The sequence below is a fragment of the Furipterus horrens genome, unplaced genomic scaffold (assembly GCF_987537825.1).
Source record: "Furipterus horrens unplaced genomic scaffold, mFurHor1.1.pri manual_scaffold_2, whole genome shotgun sequence".
Lineage (NCBI taxonomy): Eukaryota > Metazoa > Chordata > Mammalia > Chiroptera > Furipteridae > Furipterus > Furipterus horrens.
Window position 1 is genome coordinate 117,314,838 of NW_028327172.1, and position 24,204 is coordinate 117,339,041.

At 36.4% G+C, this 24,204-nt stretch overlaps 1 protein-coding gene across 4 annotated transcripts in view; it reads right to left on the minus strand.

Moving 5' to 3' along the window:
- The window catches only part of EMCN (endomucin), a 117,842-nt gene that overhangs the window by 69,095 nt on the left and 24,543 nt on the right, over window positions 1–24,204 (minus strand). The window contains exon 1 of one of the 4 annotated variants that reach the window (XM_090267968.1): window positions 22,515–22,582. The exons of the other annotated variants lie outside the window; for them this stretch is intronic. Coding sequence (XP_090124094.1) covers window positions 22,515–22,560 — 46 coding nt within the window. The 5' untranslated portion in view covers window positions 22,561–22,582. Of the gene's footprint in view, window positions 1–22,514; window positions 22,583–24,204 lie in introns of those variants that run through there. 4 annotated transcript variants of the gene reach the window in all.

The window sequence follows — 24,204 nt, forward strand, 5'->3', positions numbered from 1 at the left end:
CATGTCGTGGGACAGATGCAGACCTTGCAAAAAGAAAGAGCTTACACTGAACATTGCAACAGATTTTTTTATTTAATAGTAGGCAACAGACACATTTCCAGAATATGCTTTCAAAGCCTGTTTGGGAAGTATCTGCTCTGCTGATGGGGGAGAAATCAGGAAATTCATTTGTCTCATTATTTAAAAGTAGTACCTTTTTGCATAATATCTAATTTTAACTAGAAGAATGAAAACCTCCAAAAATCCACTCTCAAATGTCAAGATGAAGGCTAGGATGGAAAATCTGTCCTCATCTAAGAACAAATAGTCAGATGTATTCTTTCTAAAAGTGATTTTCGAAATAAAAAGGATGTCTAGGCTGTAAGAGATGTAAGAGAAAGAGCTAGAGAGATCTAAATTGCTCTGCTAAAAAAAGAAAAGAAAAGAAAGAAAGAAAGAAAGAAAGAACAAAAACAAACACTTTGTTAGCTTTTTTACCCCTGAGGGTGAAAAGGTAGATGTGGAGGAACAGGAAAGAGAAAAGGCTAAAAAAGAAGGAATTTTAAGAACAGGAATATTTAAAATTCATCCTTAACTATGTAACTGCATCTACACATGCAGTCTGCAAATACCAACCAAAACTTTAGTCAAGTGGATCTTTCTGGGCATGTATAAAGGAATGGAGAGCTACATTTCGATTGTTGCTAATGCAACATTAAATGTTGAAAGATACCAAATGGAGTACAAGATCTGAAGGATGCAGGTAGCTGGGAAGAAAGGTGAGCCTAAAAACCTAATCTTCCCTCTGCCACAAAGGATTTGTTTGAAAAAATGTGGGACATTGGTCTTTCCTCAGAGCAGAGATTAAGTCTTCAATCCGAGCATGTTTTTATATTAAAAGATGAAGATATCCCAGTGACATCTGAGTTACATAAAATTATTTTTCTTGGTTTATGAAATACTGTTTACTGGGTTCCGAATTGCTGAGTCACATTTATTCTCTCACTGAGCAGAGGATGATTGTAAATTTGTTCTGTAGTAAATTGTTCTAGACAGAGTCAGGTATAAATTGTTTGCTTCACAATATGGCAAGATAGATAATAAAAAAAATAGATCCTCAAGCTATGGAATAAACACTTCAATGCAGCAGCAATGATGCTTGAAATCTGAGATATCACTAGTATTAAGCAATAAAGTATTTTCTAAGTGTGAAGGTTGCCATTAAATCACAGTTGACATTTATTTATAAATTGATTTTTTTCTGGTTTTGAAGACGAATTCCTGTCTCACTTTCCTGACAGAGTAACAGAGCTAGTAAGAGAAAACAATATATGTAATCTCTCATTATTATCAATATATGATTAGTTCCTTTTAATCAGAATGCCTTGTATAATTAAACATTTCGTTTGTTTAGAATCATTATGTAAGATATAACAGAATGATAGATTTCAAGCAATTATAACTGAGTATAGGTTAACATTAATATTTCTGTGTATCTTCCACTATGAGTGCTAGACTTGAAAATAGAGCTTAATTAAATATTTATTAAATTTTAAATATGAGTAAATTTTTCTTGAATAGTCAAAATCCCCAAAATGTTTCACCTACGCTATCATTTTAAATAGAATTACCAATGACTAAAAAGTAAAACTTGGGGATCCAAGATGGCGGAGGAGAAAGTGGAAGCAACACTAACCTCCTGCCAGGACCAGTCTGAACTTACAACTTAATTGTGGAGAAATCATCTGGAATAACCAACTGAACACTAGCTGGAGAGAATTATTATAACCACAGAGAGACAGAAAAGGCTGCTTCATCACAATGTGACTGGTAGAAAATGTGAAGGTGTGAAAGGGCTGGCTGGGCCCCCATGGGTGGCAGCTGAAGTGACTGAGAAATAGCTCAGCAGCCAGGGGTTCCCCCCCTGAGAAGGACAGGGTCTAAACCCCCAGCTGGGCTTCCCAGCCTACAGCAATAGAGCAAAAAGTAAAATAGTATCCATCTGTGAAAAGCAAAAAGCCACAGGGTTTCTTGCTGGCCTGAAAGAAACAGCTAGAGACAAAGAGCTCTTAAGCGGATCGCGTATGAAAATATTTTGGCACCCACTTACCCTGGGCTCAAGCAGAGGGAAGGCAGAGAGGACTAGAGAGAGTTGGGGATAATTTGGGGCAGTGGCTTTGAGGGGTGAACTGAGGGAGCAGCCTACCGAGTCCCAGTGCTGACTCATTCCCCATACTGCACCCAGACCATTCCCCTGCAAATGGCATCAGCCTGAGGGGAATCAAAAGCCTCACCTATAGGAATTGAGCTGCCACACCCTCGGTCCTTCAGCCTAATGGCTGATCACAGATTGAATAGATTAACAACTAAAAGAGACAGTAAAGGCAGGAGACCACTGGTAGACTCCAACACGCTACCTAGGCCCAGACTGGTACACGATCTGAGCCAACAGGGGCAAACCCAGGAAGGGCAGATCAATCTAAGATGCAGCAGCAAATAAGAAAAGTCACAAAAATGAGGAGACAGAAAAACAACCCCCTATCAAAAGGAAAGGAAGAATCCCCAGTAAGAGTGCTAAATGGAATAGAGGGGAGCAAACAATCAGATATGGAATTCAAAAGATGGAATATAGGGAAGGTAAATGAGATCAGCAAGCTCAAAGAAAACTACAAAGAACTTCAGGGAAACTACAAGGAACTCCAGAAAAACTACAAGGAACTTACTGAGAATTACACCAGCATAAAAAAATACATAGACGCTATCAATAAGAGCCAGGAGGAAATGAAGAATACGATTTCTGAATTGAAGAACACAGTAGAAGGAATTAAAAGCAGGCTAGAAGAAGCAGAAGATCAGATCAGTGAGCTGGAGGACAATGTAGAAAAAAATTCTCAGTGCAACAAAATTAAAAAAGACTGAAAAAGAACGAAGAGGTTCTAAGACAGCTGCAGGACAACATAAAACGTAATACTATCTGTATCCTAAGAGTTCCAGAAGGAGAAGAAGAGGAGCAAGAGATAGAAAATTAATTTGAATAATTAATGACAGAAAACTTCCTTAACATGATGAGAGAAAGAGTCATGCAGGTCCAGGAAGCACAGAGGGTCCCAATGAAGATGAACCCCAACAGGTCCACTTCAAGACACACCATAATTAAAATGGCAACATTGAAAGACAAGAGAGAAACAGCTAATAACATACAAGGGAGCTCCAAAAAGGTTATTATCACATTTCTTAGCAGAAACACTACAAGCAAGAAGGCAATGGAAAAAAAATATTCCAACAAATGAAAAACAAAGGCCTACAACCAAGAATACTCTACCCAGCAAGGCTCTCATTCAAAATGGAAGGTGAAATAAGGAGTTTCCAAGACAAAAGAAGGCTAAAAGAATACACCGCCACCAAACCAGCATTGCAAGAGATGTTAAAGGGTCTGCTTTAAGAAGATGAAGAAACACAGTACCTATCGGTAATAACCTTAAATGTAAATGGATTAAACGCTCCAATCAAAAGACATAGGGTAGCTGAATGAATTAGAAAGCATGACCCACATATATGCTGTCTAGAAGAGACCCACCTTAGAACAAGCGATCTACACAGACTGAAAGAAAAGAGATGAAAAAAAGTATTTCAAGCAAATGAACATGAAAAAAAAAGCTTGAGTATCAATACTTATATCAGACAAAACAGATTTCACAGCAAAGGCCATAAAAAGAGACAAAGGAGAACATTACATAATACTTAGGGAAAAATCCATCCAGAAGATATAACCCTTGTATACATATATGCACCCAACATAGGAGCACCCAAATATGTAAGGAAAATTTTGAAAGACTCCAAGAAAGATATAGACAGCAACACACTCATAGTAGGGGACTTTAACACCCCATTGTCAACAATGGACAGATCTTTGAAACAAAGAAACACCAAAGATATTGAGGCATTGAACAACACTCTAGATCAAATGGACTTAGTTGATATATATAGAACTTTTCTCCCCAAAGAAGCAAAATATACATTCTTCTCAAGTGCACATGAAACATTTTCAAAGATAGACACATGGTAGGACACAAAACAAGCCTCAACAAATTCCAGAAAATTGAAATAATGTCAAGCATATTCTCAGATAACAATGGCTTAAAATTGGAAATCAACTTCAAGGAAAAAACTCAAAACTTTCAAACACATGGAGAATGAATAACATGCTATTAAATAATGAATGGGTTAACAATGACATCAAGGAAGACATCAAAAAGTTTCTGGAAACAAATGATAATAAACACACAGCAACACAAAACCTATGGAATAAAGAGAAAGCAGTCCTGAGGGAAAAGTTCATAGCAAAACAGGCCTACCTAAAAAGGATAGAAGAATCTCTGATAAAAGACCTAACTCTACAACTACAAGAACTAGAGGAAGAAAAACAAGCAAAGCTCAGAGTGAGTAGAAGGAAGGAAATCATCAAGATCAGAGCAGAATTAAATGACATAGAGATTAAACAAACAATTCAAAAGATCAACAAAAGTAGGAGCTGGTTCTTTGAAAAGAAAAACAAAATTAACAATCCTTTAACCAGAATCATTAAGAAAAAAAGAGAAAGGACCCAAATAAATAGAATTAGAAATGTAAGAGGAGAAATCACAACCGATACCACAGAAATACAAAGGATTGTAAGAAATTATTATGAACAACTGTATCACAAGAAATGTGACAACCTAGATATAATGGAGAAATTTCTGAAAACATATAATCTTTCAAAACTGAATTAAGAAGCAGAAAGCCTGAACAGACCAATAACAACTAGTGAAATTGAAGCAGTAATCAAAAAATTCCCAGCACACAAAAGCCCTGGACCGGATGGCTTCACAGGTGAATTTTACAAAACATTTAAGGAAGAACCAACTCTTATATTTCTCAAATTATTCCAATAAATCCAAGAAGAGGGAAGACTCCCAAACTCTTTCTATGAAGCCAGTATTACCCTAATTCCAAAATAAGGTCAAGACACAACAAAAATAGAAAACCACAGGCCAATATCGCTGGTGATTATAGATATTAAAATCCTCAACAAAATAATGGCAAACTGGATCCAGCAACACATTAGAAAGATCATACACCATGATCAAGTGGGATTCATCCTAGGGATGCAGCGATGGTTTAATATTCTCTAATCAATAAACATAATACACCATTTAAACAAAATGAAAGACAAAAACCACATGAGCATATCAATAGATACAGAAAAAGCATTTGATAAAGTACAACACTCATTTATGATGACAACTCTCAGCAAAATGGGACTAGATGGAGTATACCTCAACATAATAAAGGCCATATGTGAGAAACCTGAAGCCAACGTCATACTCAATGGGCAAAAACTGCGAGCATTCCCCCTGAGGTCAGGAACAAGACAAGGATGTCCAGTCTCTCCACTCTTATTCAACATAGTGTTGGAAGTTCTAGCCACAGCAATCAGACAAGAAAGAGAAATAAAAGGCATTCAGATTGGAAGAAAGGAAGTAAAACTGTCATTATTTGCAGATGACATGATAGTGTACATAGAAAACCCTATAGACTCCATGAAAAAATTACTTGACCTAATAAGTGAATTTGGCAAAATAGCAGGGTACAAAGTCAATATTCAGAGATCTAAGGCATTTCTTTACATCAACAATAAAATATCAGAGATAGAAACTAAAGAAAAATCCCATTTACCATAGCAACAAGAAAAATAAAGTACATAGGAATAAACTTAACCAAGGAGGTAAAAGACCTGTACTCAGAAAACTACATAACCCTAAAGAAATAAATTTAGGAAGATACAAATAAATGGAAGCATGTACCATGTTCATGAATGGGAAGAATCAACATCATTAAAATGTCCATACTACCCAAAGCAATTTACAGATTCAATGCAATCCCTAGTAAAATACCAATAACATATTTCACGAACCTAGAAGAAATACTTCAAAAATCTATATGGAACCAAAAAGGAGCACGAATAGCCACAGCAATCTTGAGGAAGAAGAACATAGTAGGAGGAATCACAATATCTGATATCAAACTATACTACAAGACCATGGTAATCAAAAGAGTCTGGTACTGGCATAAGAACAGACATATAGATCAATGAAACAGAATAGAGAGCCCAGAAATAAACCCAAGTCTATATGGTCAACTAATATTTGACAAAGGGGGAACAAAGATCAAATGGAGTGAAAAGAGCCTCTTCATCAAATGATGTTGGGAGAACTGGACAAGGATGTACAAAAAAATGAAACTAGACCACCAACTTACACCATACACCATAATACACTCAAGATGGATCAAAGACTTAAATGTAAGCCATGGCACCATAAAAGTCCTAGAGGAAAACATAAGCAGAAAAATTTCAGATATTTCACGTAGCAACGTTTTCACTGATATATCTCTTAAGGCAAGGGAAATAAAGGAAAAAATAAACAAATGGGACTACATCAAACTAAAGAGTTTCTGCTCAGCAAAAGAAAATATCATCAAGATGAAAAGGGAACCAACCATATGGGAAAATACATTTGCCAATGATACCTCAGAGAAGGAATTGCTCTCCAAAATATATAAAGAATTTATATGACTAAACACCAGGAAGACAGACTACCCAATTAAAAGATGGGCAAAGGACCTGAACAAACACTTCTCCCAAAAGGACATACAGAGGGTCCATAGACATATGAAAAAATGCTCAACTTCACTAGCCATCAGAAAGATGCAAATAAAAACCACAATGAAATACCACCTCATACCAGACAGAATGGCTATCATCAACAAATCAACAAACAACTTGTGCTGGCGAGGATGCAGAGAAAAGGGAACCCTGATGCACTGCTGGTGGGAATGTAGACTGGTGCAGCCGCTATGGAAAACAGTATGGAATTATTTCAAAAACTCAAAATGGAACTGCCTCTTGAACTAGCAATTCCATTGCTAAGATTATTTCAGAAGTATCCTGAAAGACCAATTCAAAAGAACCTATGCACCCCTATGTTCATAGCAGCACTATTTACAATAGCCAAGTGCTGGAAACAACCTAAGTGCCCATCTGTAGATGAGTGGATCAAAAAACTGTGGTACATTTACACAATGGAATACTATGTAGCAGAGAGAAGGAAGGAACTCCTGCCATTTGCAACAACATGGATGGAACTAGAGAGAATTATGCTTAGCAAAATAAGCCAGGCAATGAAAGAAAAATACCTTGTTCTATCACCTGTTACAGGCAACTAATGAACAACACAAACAAATGAGCAAAATTGAACCAGAGGTATGTAAACAAGGAGTAGACTAACAGTGACAACGGGGGGAGGAGGGGAGAGAAGGGGGTAAGATGGAGAAGGGTCTAGTCAAGGAACATGTAAAAATGACCCATGGACATGGGCAACTGGGAGAAGGGGTGGGCAGGATGCAGGGAAGCAATAGGGAAAAAGTAGGACAACTGTAATAGAAAAACAAACAAACAAAAAAACAAAAATTTTTAGTGGGGGAAAAAATATATAAAGAATGAGAATGCAATTTTAGTGTATATTAGAAGGACAAGGATTTACTTCACATTGTATATTTTTCTCCCTACCTGATCCCTCCATAATTTGGCATTCTGAAGAAATAAGTAATGACATAAGGTTCTTTGCATAAAACTAATAAGACCAGTTGTTAATAGAGGGTTTGTTGACTGAGACTTTGACTGGAATGTCATGCCCAAAGGAGACATGCTTGGTCTCTGGTTGTTACCAAAAATCCCAAAGGAACTAGGATTGACTTTCAAAGATAATTTAATCCCACGAGAAAAGAGGCTTTGTACCTTGGTTGGTTGTGCGGTTCATGTAAATCTCTCCAGAAAAGGAATAAATGTTGCTTTCCTGATAGATGGCTAGAAGAGACCTTAAAGCACAATGGAAAACCTGAAGGACTTCGAAAAGACAGGTATTTACAGGTAAGGCTAAATGCCAGGTATGTGGCTCAGCTTCTGAGCCCTGAAGGGCAAACTGAAGGTCACCCTAAATGTTCCTTGTGTAAGGTCCAGCAAAGCAGACCTAAAGATCATAAGTGATCATTTGCTGCTCTTGTTTTGTTTATGCAAATGAACAGGATAAATTAAAATGGACTTAATGCAGTCCTTTTAATGACAAGGAGGGTAATCTTAAGGAGAAAAATTGTGATTCAAGAAAAATCACAATGCTCAGTGGTAGACTATAAAGTAGTGCAGTTAACTATTTTTAAAGTTTCTTTTCATTTAAAGTTTGATTTCATTTGAAAGTTAAACTAGGTCTGTGGCATCATCACCAACGATACAAAAAGTATCTTAAATGCCTTGCAACTGGATGTCTTTCTGATAAGGCAGTCTTACAGATTTAGAGACTTGTTTGTAGGTTATGTTGCATAAATTAACATGTGTTTTCTGTTTTCAAAGGGCATAAGTCTATGATCTCATTACCTGAATGATTGTCTGTAGGTATGGAGGCAGCCGTCCGTCTCGAGAGACGATGGTGTAGCTTCTTAAGAGTCTATCTGCACCGCCGAGAATGGCTGTGCAGTCCGACTCGGGAGTGACACGGTATCTGTCTCCTCCCGTGTTGAATCGACATCTTGCGATGACGCTGGAGTGTCCTCTCCAGTGAAGCTGAAGCTACAGAGCCTGGGCAGGGTGATATGGAGGGTCTGCTGTTGCCCATGCAGCAGACCCCCCCTCTCTTCGCAGCTGAAGGGTCCAAGGGAAAGACGGAGTCGATACAGCTTGGCTTCAGGTGCGCCGCAGGAGTTGCCGGTGTTGACTACAACGTCAAACCGCCTTAGGGACTCCGGCTCCGGATTTTCTGTCGGGGTTTACTCCCTTAGCCTTTCCCCAGAAGAGGTATGCCGCAAGGCAGTGGAGGTTTTTTGGAGTCAGAGTTTTCCTTCTCTGTAGGTATAGGCCTCACTTAATCCTGTCTGCATCGCTGCCTCCTGAGACTCAACGGTTTGGCTGAACTAAGCGGTTGGATTAGTGAAGAATGGAATGGTCTGTGGGTTTCACTTTAAAACCGGTTTCTCTTTTCTGTTCTAATGGCTTGGACAGAAAGAGCCCAGAGGTCTGAGAGAGGGGGGAAACCTACAATATTACCCTCAGCCCAAACTAAGTATAGTGGGCAAAACGGTTTTGGAGCAGTGAGATGTGCCTGGCACATTTTCCTCCAAAGAAGTCCTTCTTTTTCCTAACGTGTGACATTGAAAATTAATATCTGCCTTTTGTCATCTAGTGGTTATGGATTGAATGATGTCTTTTAACCCTGTTGCCAAACCTGTTGCCCCCAGAATACAACAAGGATGCCAGCCTGTTAAATCATGCATGCCGTTGTCTGGGGACAGCCAACTGACCTGGAGTCTGCAAGATCCTTCCTCATATGGAAGGCCACCCTCCCCTCCACACCCTGACTCTTTAAATAGGGATTTCTGGACCCAAGAGGAGGTAGGACGATGACCATGTCCATCTTGAAGGAGCTAGAGGATTACAAGACCTTCACCCATTGTCCTTTATAGGATTATAAAGGGTCTTAAGTCTGAGAGGGAGGGATTGTGATTTTTTATTGTTATAAAAAATTAATTATTTTTAAAAAGAAATAATAATATAGGAAAGGGTGAAGCCAGAAGACTTGTATGCATCACCTATGGGCATGGACTGGAGGGTGGGGAGGTGTTGTTGGGGGAGGGGATGTGCTGGGTTGAGGGGAGCAAAGGGGAAAAAATTGGAACTATTGTAACAATATAATCAATAAAATATACTTAATAAGAAGTAAAACTTGGGTTGAATTTATACTGAACATATGATCTACTGTTGAAATTTTATGTTAAAAGTATCTTCCTGGGTCTAAATTTATTGGTAAATCATTATTCCTAATGCTTTATTACTATTTTAAAACATATCTCTGCTATTTTGTGACCTCAATAGTGTTAAGTGCTGGATACATTTGGATTTATAATTTTTTCTGATACAGGATCATGTTAAAATCTGGGAAGAATTTGTAGGAAGAATATGTTTTTGCCATTTTTCTTATGTCTTGTGAGTCTTCTGTAATACGTGAAAGCATTACACTTCATATCCTTCTGGGTTATAAAGGTTGAAATAAAATGTATTTGTTAACTTCGGAAGAGTCACTTTCCAACTATCAAGGTGTCCTCAGAACTCTCACCCACTTTAGCAGCCTACTAGTGAGAACAGAAGTGTTGATGCAATAAAGTGCCAAATTTAACTGTAGCTGCCTCCTAAGGTTTAATCTCCAGGAAAGTGTGCCCCAAATTTAATTCACTCCTGTACCACTTTGGAATATTTCATACTCTTTATCTACTGTTAGTCCCTTTTTCTTTTTCTTAAAATCAAAATACTTTTAAAAATTAAATTTAGTTTTTAATTGGAATAACCATAAAAGTAAAAACTATGAAAAAAAGCATTTTCTATGTAGAGACCACTAACTACAATGATTCCATGCTCGAGTCCTGTTCTCCCAAGTGAAATCAGTGGGGTGTAAAGACACAAGAACACCGAATGTACACTTAGATAACCAGAAGTAAGATAGAGATTTGAGTCAATGTTACTTAATTCTGTGGCCATTTATGCCTAAAGTTATCTCAAGTGTCACTACCTATACTTATTACACACCTTAGGAATACCGTTTTAGGCGAAAGCCTTTTCAGGCCACCCAATCAGTCTCAAAGCACCTTGTAATGCTCCAAGTTACAACTTGTCCGTACAGTGGACTCCATTTGTATCTTTTTTCTCAAACATGCTTTTGTTCCCACATTTTAAAAACCAAAGGTCATCGGAGCCCAAAGATCAGTATTGTTTAAATGCCTGATAATATTGGTAGAAAGTAAGGGCTGACTAGGTGATTGACAATCATTTAATGTCTCAAATACCTATGAAGAGAAGAAGATACATACATTCGTCCGTCTTACCCATGGTTTCACTTCCCACATTTGCAGTTACCCACAATCAACCATGGTCCAAAACGTAAAATGAAAAATTCCAGAAATAAACAATGAATGAGTTGTAAATTGCACACCCTTCTGAGTAGCATGATGTAATCTCATGGCATTAGCCTTCCCATCTGCACTGTGAATTGTCCCATTGTCTGGTGTCGTCACGCTGCATACACTCCCTGCCCCGTAGTCCCTTGGTAACCTCGGTTATCAGATTGACTATCACAGCATCAAAGTGCTTGTGTTCAGATAACCCTTGTTTTACTTATAATAGCCCTCAAGCACAAGCGTTGTGATGCTGACAATCCAGATATGCCAAAAAAAAAAAAAAAAAAAAAAATGTAAAAGTGCTTCAAGTGAAAAACTGAAATTTCGATACTGTCTGTGCTTTTAGGCATCCACTGTGTCTTGGAAGTATTATCCACAGAAAGGAGGGGACTACTCTACAAATCAGGGCCCTACAATAACCTAGTTAGGCTTGAGTAAGGCTTTTGATTTTGACATTACAAACTAAATTATAAGCCAGTAAAGGACAAAAACAATTTAGGAATCTGGTGCAATTATTACCCAATTTAAGAAATAGAATATTACCAGCCATTCAGAACCTCCTTGGGAATGTTCTGCAGGTTATATACCTCTCCCGCAACTCTAGAGGTTGCCCATAGCTAATCTGAATTATGTTAATCTCTTCTAGCCATTTTTCATAGCACAGATTTTCAACTGGTGTGTTACAAGAATTTTTAAAACATGAGATACCTGAGTATTTAATCAGGGGCACTGATCTGTTTTCCCTTAGATTGTCAAATTTTAAAAAATGACAACAGCCAACACAACAATAGCCATCTGGTGTGAATAAATCAAATTATACCTTTTTTTAGGTCAGATTTGTAAAAAATAATATCTTTTTGGTATTTTGTCAAATTTTAATAATTAGTTTATGTGTACATTAGTTTAAAGAGGTTGGAAATCACTGCTTTATATATTTACTATCTATATGCACATCTCAATATAATAAAACTTAGAACTGACTGTTTTTAATTTTTGTGAAAATGGAGATATATTTTAGGTATTTTTTTTTGTATTTTGTTTAATACAGTATTTTAAGACATTTTAATTTTGTTGATTACACCTATAGTCTGTTCACTGTCATTGAATGAATAAACTGTAATTTGCTTATTAATTTGCCATGCTAGTCATTTGAGCTTCACTCATTTTTGCATATTATAAAAATTATTGTAAGCATTTCTATTCTTATGCAAAAGTTAAGTACCTATGTAAGTCTGCCCCCCTTTACTTATTGGGTTGTTTTGAGTTTTCTTATTGATTTATAGTTTTTTATATATACTTCTAGATGAAGTTTTTTAGTCAGTTATAATCATGTCAAATATTTTCTGTCATTTTGTGGCTGTCTTTTCACTTTAGCTACTGTGTACTTTGATAGAGTAATCAATCAAAAAACCAATAAAATATATGTATTTTTCTTTATGGTTAGTGCTTTTTGAGTACTTTCCTAGAATAAAGTAACAAGAATATTCTCCTATATTTTCTTCTTAAAGTTTATATCCTAGTAAGTAATTCATCTGGAATTGGCTACTTGAATTGTTATATAGGAAACCAATATAATTTTTCCCTAATGGCTTCCAGATTGTGTCAGCAGCATTACTGAAAGGGCAGTGCTTTCCCATTTCTGTTGTACCATCTTTGTTTTATTTCTTTGAGTATATCTTATTGATTATGCTGTTACATTTATCCCAATTGTCCCCCCTTTGCTCCACTCCACCTGGTGCCCCCCTTACCTCCAGCAATCTCTCTCTTAGTCCATGTCCATGCATCATGCATTAAGTTCTTTGGCTTCTCCCTTTCTTATACTATTCTTAACTTCCCCTTGTCTATTTTGTACCAACCAGTTACACTTCTTAATCCCTGTACAATTTTCCCATTTCTCCACCTTCCCACTCCCCACTGATAACTCTCCATATGATCTCCATACTTATGATTCTGTTCCTGTCCTGGTTGTTTGCTTGGTTTGTTTTTTAGATTCAGTAATTGATAGTTATGAGTATTTGTCATTTTACAGTTCATAGTTTTGATCTTCTTCTTTTTAGTAAGTCCCTTTAACATTTCATGTAATAATGGCTCGGTGATAATGAATTTCTTTAGCTTTACCTTGTCTGGAAAGCACTTTATCTGCCCTTCCATTCTAAATTATAGCTTTGGTTGTAGGTCCTTGCTTTTCATCACTTTGAATAATATTTCTGGCAGGTTTTGATTTCACCCATATGCTAACCTCATGAAACAAGTTAGGAAGTAAAACTATTCCTATTCTCTGGAAGATTTAATCTAAAACTGGTTTATTTATTATTTAAATGATTACTATAATTTTTCTGGTGACACCAACTAAACTGGGAATTTCTTTTTTTGTGGGAAGACTATTACTTGCTGATTAAGTTTTTTAATGGTAAAAGGCCTACAAAAGTAGGCACTTCTTGAGTTAGTTTTGATAAGTTATCTTTTTCTATAAATTTATTCATTTCATATAAATTCCAAAATTATTTGTATGAAGCTTTTCATCTTATCCATCTATTAAAAAAATTTTAGCAGCATCTGTAGTTATGTCTCTTTTTAAATGTTTTTGTTTCTTTTTTTATTTTTCTTTATTAGTTTTGACAGAGGTTTAGCAATCTCATTATTAATACAGAAATTGTTGCATTATGTTCCTTTTCTATTTCATTAATTTTGCTCTTATTTTTATTTTTTCTCTCACCTATTTTATTTGGGTTTATTTTGGTTTTCAAAAATTGTATTTAATATGTGTATTTAAGACTACAAAGTTTCCTCTACTCACTGGTTTAGTTGCATCATGCATATTTTGTTATAAATCATGTTTTTCTCCTTCTATTTAACACATTTTTCATCACGATTTTTTCTTTAATTCATAGGTTATTATTAGTGAATGTCTTAATTTTTAAACACAGACTTTAATTGTTCTAATTATATTATTGATTTATGACATAATTACATTAAGCTCAGAGATAATATACAATTGGGTCTTCATTGTTTCAAAGGAAAGATTGGTGCAAGCTCTCTGGCACAGTATGTGAACATTAATGTTTTAATTGGGTACAAAGATGTGAAATTACAAAGGAATGGGACAAATAATCGTATATAGATTTTCAAATAAAATATCTGAACTGGTTCTGTGGACCCTTGAGTTCTTCCCACTTATAACATTAGAAAAACCAAAGCATGGGGTGAGACTTGTAGTTATTATTTGAGAGGAAGTTGTCTTTGCAGAATACTTTTTTTGAATCCCATTCCCACTTCCCCACCACCAAGATGCAAAACTCGAAAGCCCTCTGTAATGGAACCCATTACAGTTGAAAGGCAGTGACCTCAGATCTAACTCATACTTGGGAAATCAGGAAAATTAAAGTTTTCTGTCTAGCTGCTTTTGTATGGGACCACGAGAGTTATTCCCATGCTGAGATCCCTCGCAGGGATCTTAGAGAGAGGGGTAAATGATTGTTTCCTGTGGACCAAACGGAAAGAGAGAATGACTTCTTGTCCTCAGAGCTATGCAGAGTTGGACACTTGAGCATCTTGAAGCTCTGGTTAATACAGAATGACCAGTGCTTTGAAAGGAGTAACTAGTGAATTCCCAGAATAAGGATCCATCCTTATGAACCAACGAGCTACAGGAGAGAGAGGCCTAAAGGTACACCTTGGAGGAACTCATTAAAATGCATCATTCATAAGTCGGCTTTAACCATCTGCCAGGCTCAGGTCAAGTGACACATTTCATTCACTTCTCCGTCACCCTGCTCCCAATGTTACAGAAACAGGGGAGTCCAAAAACAAACCCCAGAGTTTGCGGTTGGGAGATAGGGAAAAGGAAGCAGCTTTCAGGATGCCCTTGCATGCCTGGAGCTAGTGGCTGGAAACATTGTTGCAAAGATCCGCTTTGCTTCCAAGGCTCAGGTCTGGGAGTGGTCTTGGACTGTGGGCTGGTACAGAAGAAGGAGACAGAGCTTACGTAGGGTTCTGTGAATGGTCAGACTGTTTGCAACACCCACTGCGTGAGAGGATGCAGTGAGGGAAAGAGAGGAGGCAGGGAGGAAGAGAGAAGCAGCTGCAGACATTTTGGGGCTGACTCTGGCTCTAGGAGGCTCTCTCTCAGGCTCTCTCTCTGGCCCTCACTCTCTGGCTCTCGTTCTGGTGGGGTCCCTCCATGTGGCTTGGAGGGGCAGGGGTCTCCAGGCTGCTTTAAGAAGAGGCTCTTGCCAGGCTGTTTTGAGAAGGAGAGGAGATCCACGTGGTTTACAGGAAGAAGGCAGTTTACAAGGAGGCTGAGAATTCAGGCGGTTTTGCATTGAGAGCTGGAGGGCACTACAGCACAGAAAGAACCTCCCCAATCAGAACTGAGTGATTGGCAGCTACTGGTAAAGCTGAACTGTGTCTAGGAAGTAGGGAAATGGTGTTTCTGACTTTCCTAAGACTGGCCAGGTCTGGGAGGGGGAGGCAGGACTATGTGTAAATAAACAATTCTTTTTCTTTTCACCAAACTCTGGTATTGTTATAATTCTGGCGGCGGGCAATCGGGCCCCTAACAGCCCATGGGTTCTGTTTCAATCGGAGCAGCCCAGGGGTTCTGTTACACCAACATGGAGTGGTCAAAAAGGGACTGGAGAGAGGACAGAGAAGCAGAAAAGTAGAGAACCTATTAAGAAAGTCACTTTGTAGAATTCCATTGCACATTGGATGAGCTACAGGACAGAATTTTCAATTATTTTGGAATGTACATTCAAATTTTGAATGCATGCACACTGTAATTTAGCTGTTAACTGAACTATCCATTTATTAAGAATGGGGGAAAAAAAGCCATGGGCCTCCAATATTTTCATCAAGGTCAGGAAGTTAATGTTCACCAATAAATGTTAAAGAGATTGTGGGAAATAAAAATAAATAGAATTTTAATTACATTTTATAATTTGTGGTTTATATTTTCTTTAAATCATTTTCTAAAAGTTATGCTTTGTTAAGAATTAAGTAGAGGTAGTAATCAGTTTTGTTAATTATTTATAGAAATATTTTAATGAAAGCATTCTTTTTATGTAAAATTAAAAAATAGTAAATAGAATAAGTATTTAAAATTCTGAGACTGGCCTGGAAAGCCTTGTCAATTGTAGGAAATTGTCCCAGAATCCTGTCCTTTCAAAATTCATTGAACCACAACACACATAATGTTTTGATGAAAATCTACAGATTCTATGAAATAGGTACAAGGATTAACTCAATGTTCACTGGGCCTAAGCAGCGAGATAAACAAGAGAATCAGGTAGCCTATAAGTGTGCACATGTTTGTAGGAGAGAGAGAGCATTTCCCAATTTAAAGGGACACTTATCATCCAAGTTTAACTGAATGCCACCATGAGGAAATGTGAGTCATAGAGCTGCCTTAAGAGCTAAAAATATGATTTTTTCCATTTTCTTCTGTTACTGTTGTTTTGTAAAACATTTTTATTTTTAAATACTATTCCCTTGCAGTCTTAGAACAATGTGGCCAAACAACACCTGCATGTTACATGCCAGAGGTTGCTACTTTGTAAACTTTTCAAGAAAGGCTGTTGGCATCTTGTAACTTACCCCAGTTTATTAAGAAACAGCAGAGTAATGAACCTTTGTCAAATTTGTTTGCCATTTTCAATACGAGAAGTTTTGCTGCATATCTAGCTCAAATTTATAATATCACAGCTTTTTCATCTCCCTTCATGCTCATAAATTATTAATAACAGTCTTTTAAAACTCCCTACTCTCAAACTTCCCTGGGAAACACATCCTGACCCCACTTGAAGCTTTGATGAAAATCACTGTGGCTGTTTCCCTAATCAAATACTCTATTATTCAAGGTGGCTAATTTTCTTGAGAAGCACAGAGGGAAGAGGCCAGGGTGTTTCAGTGTTAATGAGAACAGGAGGGAGATTAATAGTAGAATTGAAAGCAATCAATAAGATCTCATAATGAGTAGGGAGTGAAGGGTGTCTTCTCATGAAGGGATGATCAAAAAAGCTGGAATTTAAGCCTGTGTGCCTAGAGAGATTTCATTCCTTCAACTAATATTTGTCTTGGCCAAATCTCATTTCCTATTAGCCTGAGCCAGTTAAAAAAAAAAAAGAAGAGAGAGAGAGAGAGATTACACAAAATTAATATGAAAACTTGCCCTGAGAACACTAGATGCCAGCACTTTCTTTGAAAGGTAAACATCTCTGTGTATATTGTGGGTACGGGCCAGTCAAAAGGACTCAGATGACTAGTCAGGAAATGAACCCAGTCCAAGATCTCTCAGAGAACGTGTTGCTGTACCAATGTATAAACTTGTCTGTAGTAATTAATAGAAGCATAGTTTTTTGTTGTTGTTATTTTTTGGTTTTGTTTTATTAAAAGGGGTTCTGAGAATCTCTGGGGCTGAGCACCCTAGGAAAATATATTTTGACAGATACCTTAGGTGATTCTTATGAGTAATAAATGTTAAGAGCTACTAGTTTGTGTCACAAAGTGTGTTCTTGGGCTTTCCTCCTCTGCTAATGAGCACAAACAACACCAATCTGCCCAATCCCCTGGGCAATGGCAAGGATTCAATGAGATAATTGGTCAGTGAAAGTGCTTTGAAAGTGTGCAATATTCTACAAGTGTAATGGATGGAGAACTGAAAGGCTGGCAAGAGATTTAATAAGTAGAAAGAACTCCACTGGGTACTGGGCCTTTAAAAGTGGCTGGAGAGACTATGGGGAATACTTCTCCCAAACAGAGCATTGAGTACTCCCCTCATCTCTCTATTGTTCTCCTTCCTCTTCTGATTCTGGATCTTTCCCATGCAACCCTGTCAGAGAGCCTCTCTTCTTTGTGCGGCCTCTTATCACTATCTCAGTTTCTTTTAAACTGTTCTTTCTTTCAACCTTCTGAATCTCTCTCTCTTTCTCTCTCTCTCTCTCTCTCTCTCTCTCTCTCTCTCTCTCTCTCTCTCTCTCTCATCTTTGTTCTTTTCCTCCCACCACAATTTATATACAAATAATACTACGTGGTAAATTCTTTTAAAACATGTCATTTGTTGGTGTGCACTTTGAGAATGTTTCTCAAGGCGGAGAATAGGACTTTTACATGCAAAGCAGATGCTTTCCACCAACCCTATCTGAAAATTCCCCAAGGAGGCAAACATTAGGAAATACAATTGACACTTTGCTCCTGTGATAATATCTAGGAATAACAGGATGAAAGTTAAGCAAGATCACTTGAGGTGAATGTATAGAAGTTGTTGGTCACGGTAAGATCATACAGTTGCGGATCTGGAAGAAAACGTTAACATCATTTAGATAAACCATACTCATCTTGTAGATGGGGCAATTAAAGCCTTGAGTGACTAAAAAAATTGCTTGGCTCAGACACACAACAAGCTTGGTAACTAAAACCAAGGGATCTCGGCTCAGGGGACAGTGCACACTCCACCCCACACAGTGCTGACATTTGACTCTAGCCAGAGCTCAGTGGGAATAAAATAGAAGAACTTTGTTATATTGTGAGAGAGACAGAGAATGCTAAAGTAGCCTTTATTGTATGTAAAGTACTAGTAATTAGAATACATATTGTAGGGTTCTGTGTCTTTATTAGAAAGAGTAAAAAGCTGTTAATATCATGTCACCTATCCAAGGGACATTTTGATTACTTACCGATCAATAAAATTTTAAATACCTGAGAATAACTGAACTATCTGATGCCTTTGCTTCTGGACATGATAAGAATAGAGTTAATTTCTCAAAATACTGAACCAAGACTTCAGAAGGAGAAAAGTGAAATTTATAATCAACATGTCTTTATGACTGAATTTCCATAAGTTTACATTTTATTCTAATGAGGGTGAGAATTAGTTTGATCTAAATTGTTCAGAATTACATGATAAATGATGTATGGAGTTATAGGATACCAATGTTCTGTATGTGTGTGAGCAAGACTCAGGAATGATCCAACACTTGCATTCAGATAATCAAGCAATTCTTGTGTGAGTTGGACAGCTGATATAAACCACAGACAGCTATTTTCTGTTATTTATACAATAATAAGATGGCAAGTCAGCTTCATAAAGCAAATCAAATAAGACCAGCCAACGAAGACACTATCCCAAAATGACGTTCACAATTTCTCCACTACACCGGCCAAGGATAAAAATAAATATTGGCCCCAAGTTACAGGAAAAATATCCAAACTACCTTGGGTATTTTCAACTCTGCTGAGTTTTGAAGAAACATAGTGCTCCAAATTAAAGCAAGAGCTAGTTAGTAAGCATCATCTAAGTGTTCAAAGATATGTTCTTGGGGAAAAAAAGAAATTAATTATGAGGGGGGCCTCTCAAAATGGAATTATCTTTGGGAGGGTGGGACCCTTGCAAAACAGGGTTCCTATGCTAGGTGAGTGTTCTAGGAATCCATCTGTATCAGTGTACTGGCTGGTGTCGTTGTGAGAGGCTGCATTCTGCTTCAGTTAATTTTTTTGAAGGCTCTTTCAGGGTGTTTGCCCATGAGGGGTGATTTATGAGCACACCTTCCCACATCACACTGAGTGCTCAGCAGTTTTTGACCAAAAAATGGCACAACCCCTGCGCCTCACCCTCCTTATTCACATGATCTCACCTGAGTGACTTTTTTTTGTTTGTTTGTTTCTCTGGATGAAAAAAGTCCTCAAAGGGAAATGTTTTTGCCAGTGGTGAAGAGGTAAAACAAAAAGTGGCAGGAACACTAATAGGCATCAAAATCAATAACTTCAAGAATTGTTTTGAACAGTGGAAATAGGCGTCTCAATAGGTGTACTGTATCAAATGAAGAGTACTTTGAAGGTAACTGAAGTTTTATAAATAAATTCCATTTTGGGGGTCTCCCTTTGTAGATATTGTCCTTGCTCCCAAGAGATTTATATTTAGTTAGATTGTAATGTACCATAATAACAGGTTTTAAATGGCTGGCAGCATTATCACTTTTCTTTCTTCTACTTTTCAAATCTGTAGAGTTTGAAACTTAATATAAAACTTGTACCCAACAAATGATGCTGTTAGAAATAAAAAATAACAAAAAGATTATTGATTCACATAATTATCCCAATCCTTAGAATTCAGTTAATATTAATAAATCTTCATATTAGTTAATTCTTTTGCATTTTAAAAAGGCAAGTCTTACTTTTTAAAACTGGATTTGCAGAGAGACAGATAATAAGGGGATGTCTCATCATTGTAGGGCAGAATTGTCACAATGGTGAGCTGACAATTCAATCAAGACTGGCTTCTGTACCTTAGAGAGAGTGTCCAAGACTTTGGAGTTTATACCCTCACACTTGCTGAATGCCCTAGGAGGACAGTTTCACAGTTCACACCAAAAAAAATTTCTTTTCTCACTTCAGTTATAAATAAATTCAATGTGTTACAGAACTGTTTTTCCATGTTTTGTGTGTGTGATTTTTATAACTCAAGCAGTATTTCAACACATGGCGATTTGAATGTGTACCAGCCATAAAAAAATATGTAAAGGTATGATAGTAAAGAGCAATGGCGATTGGCAGTTAAAGACCCAGCCAGTAAGGAAGAACTCTCAAATTTATAAAATGCCTTCTTATTTATCCAGTGATTCTGTAAATTCAATGTTAGATTGCAGATTAACAACTGATATTTTAATAGTACTTTGTAATTTACACAAGGCTAAAATATGTTTTCTTCTTTTTCTGTAATACCAACACTCTTAACAAATATTTTTCTCATTTTTAGATTAAGAAAACTGAGGCTAAGAAATATTTAGTGTCTTGACCAATTTCAGCATATTTAAGAAGCTAAATCCAAAGTAAGTTCTCAGATTAAGTAATACTTAGATTTTTTTCACTAACATATTCCACCTGTCAGACTAAGCAATACTTAATATTTTAAAATAGGTAATAATATTTGAGGGTGTTGATGATTCTCAGACTAAAAAGAATTCTCATTAAATACAAACACAATTTTGCTTATTAATTTGAGTGATTAGTTTACACAGTGAGTTAAATAATTTACAAATCTGAAGGACATTCTAGAGAATACACCAGTCTGTATACTATACATTGTATCTGTATATATTGTGATTTGGCAAACATCTTTCTATTATCCTGTATCAATTCTATTGTCAAACATTTGTATGTGCTGGTTTTCCACTCTGTGAGAATTAACATTACAAATAATTGCCCTTTCTGGATTGGAATCAACTTAGAAATAAATTAATTTATCTAAGTAATGGGATACAATAAATAGGTATGCAAATACATACAATTCCTTTCAACCCATTCCCTAAGAATTCATTGAATTCAGAATATTAAAAGGATTGTTAGTACTAAAAATTCATTCATAGCTCTGTTGTCTTAGCTGTTGGTTTAGATGTGCCAAAGATGCTCTGAGAGGTAGGACTCACGTGGCAGACCTCTATCCCTTTTATTTTCTATAAGAAAAACTCAGCTACTGCTGTTTCACTACATTGGAAGGCAGCAGACTATAGGGGAAGATTTTGAAGGACAATGTCCTTTGGTTTAATTGTATCTCCAAACCTTTGTTTCCTAATCAGTAAATAGGAATAATAAAAATGAACTTGAAGTATTGGGCTGGAAGTAATGTTTCAACTGTCAGGCACAATGTATAGTAAATGTTAGCAAATGTTATGATGATACTTATTTGGGTTAACTTGTACCAAACCCAATGATGATCTCCAGTCTCTGGTTTTTGACACAATTAATTTAGGTTTAGGCTGTAATATGACTGATTAAACAGATTAAAAAGCAGTTCACATTTCAGATAAGCAGTATACTGAGAATGAAATCAATGACATTGACATTTTTGACTACTAACCTTACAATATAATTTGTTACAAACTCTAACAGACAAATGATTGCCTTAGACTAGGACCTGCTTAGACTATTATTTAACTTATGCAACCAAAGATTAATCAAAGATTTTAGGTTTGTTTTTTTTTTTTTTTTTTTTTGAAGTGAGGAGGAAGAAAGGTAGTGAATATTAATTAGTATTAGAGAAACTGTAACTAATCTATACCTAAACATACATTATTATCCAAATCAAAATGTTCCCATTAAAAAATACAATAAATCCTGCACTGTAATAGTAATGCTGGACTAAACACAGTCAGAGAGAATACAGGGAAAGACACAACAGGTGTCAATTAATATTGTGGTTACTTCTAGAGACTAGTTATGATTGTCTCTATAACTATATTATTCTATGAGACCTAAAAGTTCTATTCAAGTTTAGAAAATAATTTTTCTTATGACTGCCTGAAATTTGGGTACCATAGAGTGGCCCTTCTGGATGCAATTAACACCACTAATGTTTCCCATGCTGATGCTAATGTTGAGAGTAACAATACAAAAGGATCCTGTTTGCTAACTAAAAGAGCTTTCTCTAACACCAGGCAGGCACTCTGATCTTAACCTGATAGAGCTATGATTCATAGGAATTCAGTAACAGGAAAAAAGACACTTACTACACAGGAATTGAATGTCCCCCAGAGTAAATTCCTGCTTTGACATTCACTGTTTTAGCAATGCACATCTCAGTTTGTTCTCAAAGATAAAGAGGAAGTTGGAAAGTGATGACTAAAAAAAGAATAAAAATTACTTGGATTAGATAATTATTTACAAGTTAACATATTTACCTGAAGCTTGAAATGTAACTTCATCAATAAAAAGAAAAGTTTGGACAATTATCCAGTCAATTAAAAACTTTCCCGAGACCCTCAACTGTTCATTGTTTTTTCTTAATGTGTGAATAATTACAATCAGCAAGATAAAGTTGCCAGATAATTTGCTGGTGACAACTGTCATAAATCTCCTGAAAATATGAATTATAGAATGATCATGTCTACTTTTAGGTACAGACTATTCAAAAATAAGTAGTGAAGAAAGAATGCTAAACAATTGGATTGGGAACTGAATACTTTTCCCATAGATTTGTTTACATATTGGTTCACTCTTCCTATAATAAATCCCCTATTTTATGTAAGGTCTGTCGATAGTACTTAAGCTAAAAAAAAAAGTCCCAAGTAAAATGATATCTAAAGCAACTTATATGTTTCTTAAAATAACACATAAGTTAACAATGTGTAGTATTCATTTTTCTTTCAACTTCTCTTTTTTGTAAAGTTTGCTTTTTTTAAAAAGCCATTTTGTAGGTTTGAGAAGTTGATTTAGAACATGGTGTCTCCCTAACTATTGCTAGCTATAATAAATATTATATAAAGTATTTGATGCCTCAAAAGGGGAAAAAACTAGAGTCAATCTGTTTAGGTATTCTTCCTCCTGATGATTATAGACATAGCAGTTTCTTCTCTCAGATGTTTTATAAATTACTACCAAATGGAACTAGATTGTCCATCTACCCCTATCATCTCCTTTCCTGCTGAAGTTTGGGAATCAGCTTCACTTTGATAAGAAGCCCCTTTCCTTATACTTGGTGCCTACTTTATAACCAAGAATCAATATAATCCATTTGTATTCGTGTTATGTTTTATGATTCATACCTGTCCATAACCTTTTCACAAGGACAAGGTAATAATCTGAAAAGTGACTGTAATAGGAAGAAATAAAAAACAAGAGGACTATATCATTCATTTACATATTTACTTAGCAAATTATGCCCTTATCTGTTTAGAACTGTTACTTGACAAAAAAACAAACAAACAAACAAACAAAAAAAAAAACGTATGGGCCTTACTTTCAAAGCATGTATAGTCTAGTAAAGGAGATAAAATACACACATAAAGAAATATGATGGATTTAGAAAATAAGTGCCATAAGACAGTGAGAAATATGAGCATCCAGAAGAGAAATAAATTGCCTCTCTATGTTATTAATCCTACAATGAGCATTGTTAAGATTTCTTGGCAGTCAAGAGTAAAGGAAACTTACTCCCTCACCATCACCTCCAGCCTCAGAGGAATTCCAACTACTCACCAGGCAATTCCAATCTTATTAGGATTTCAAACTTACCATGTCCCAAATCAAGCACATCATTTCTCTCCCTAAACTATCTTCTATCTTTCCCTCTCTCTACTCTTGAGCCATTTTTCTATTTCTAGTATTAAAATAACCCTCTGTACATCCCAGTCACCTTCTCCCTCATTGACAGTCAATAACATGTCTTCCTATGTTCCTTAAAACTTTTCCCCAGACCCT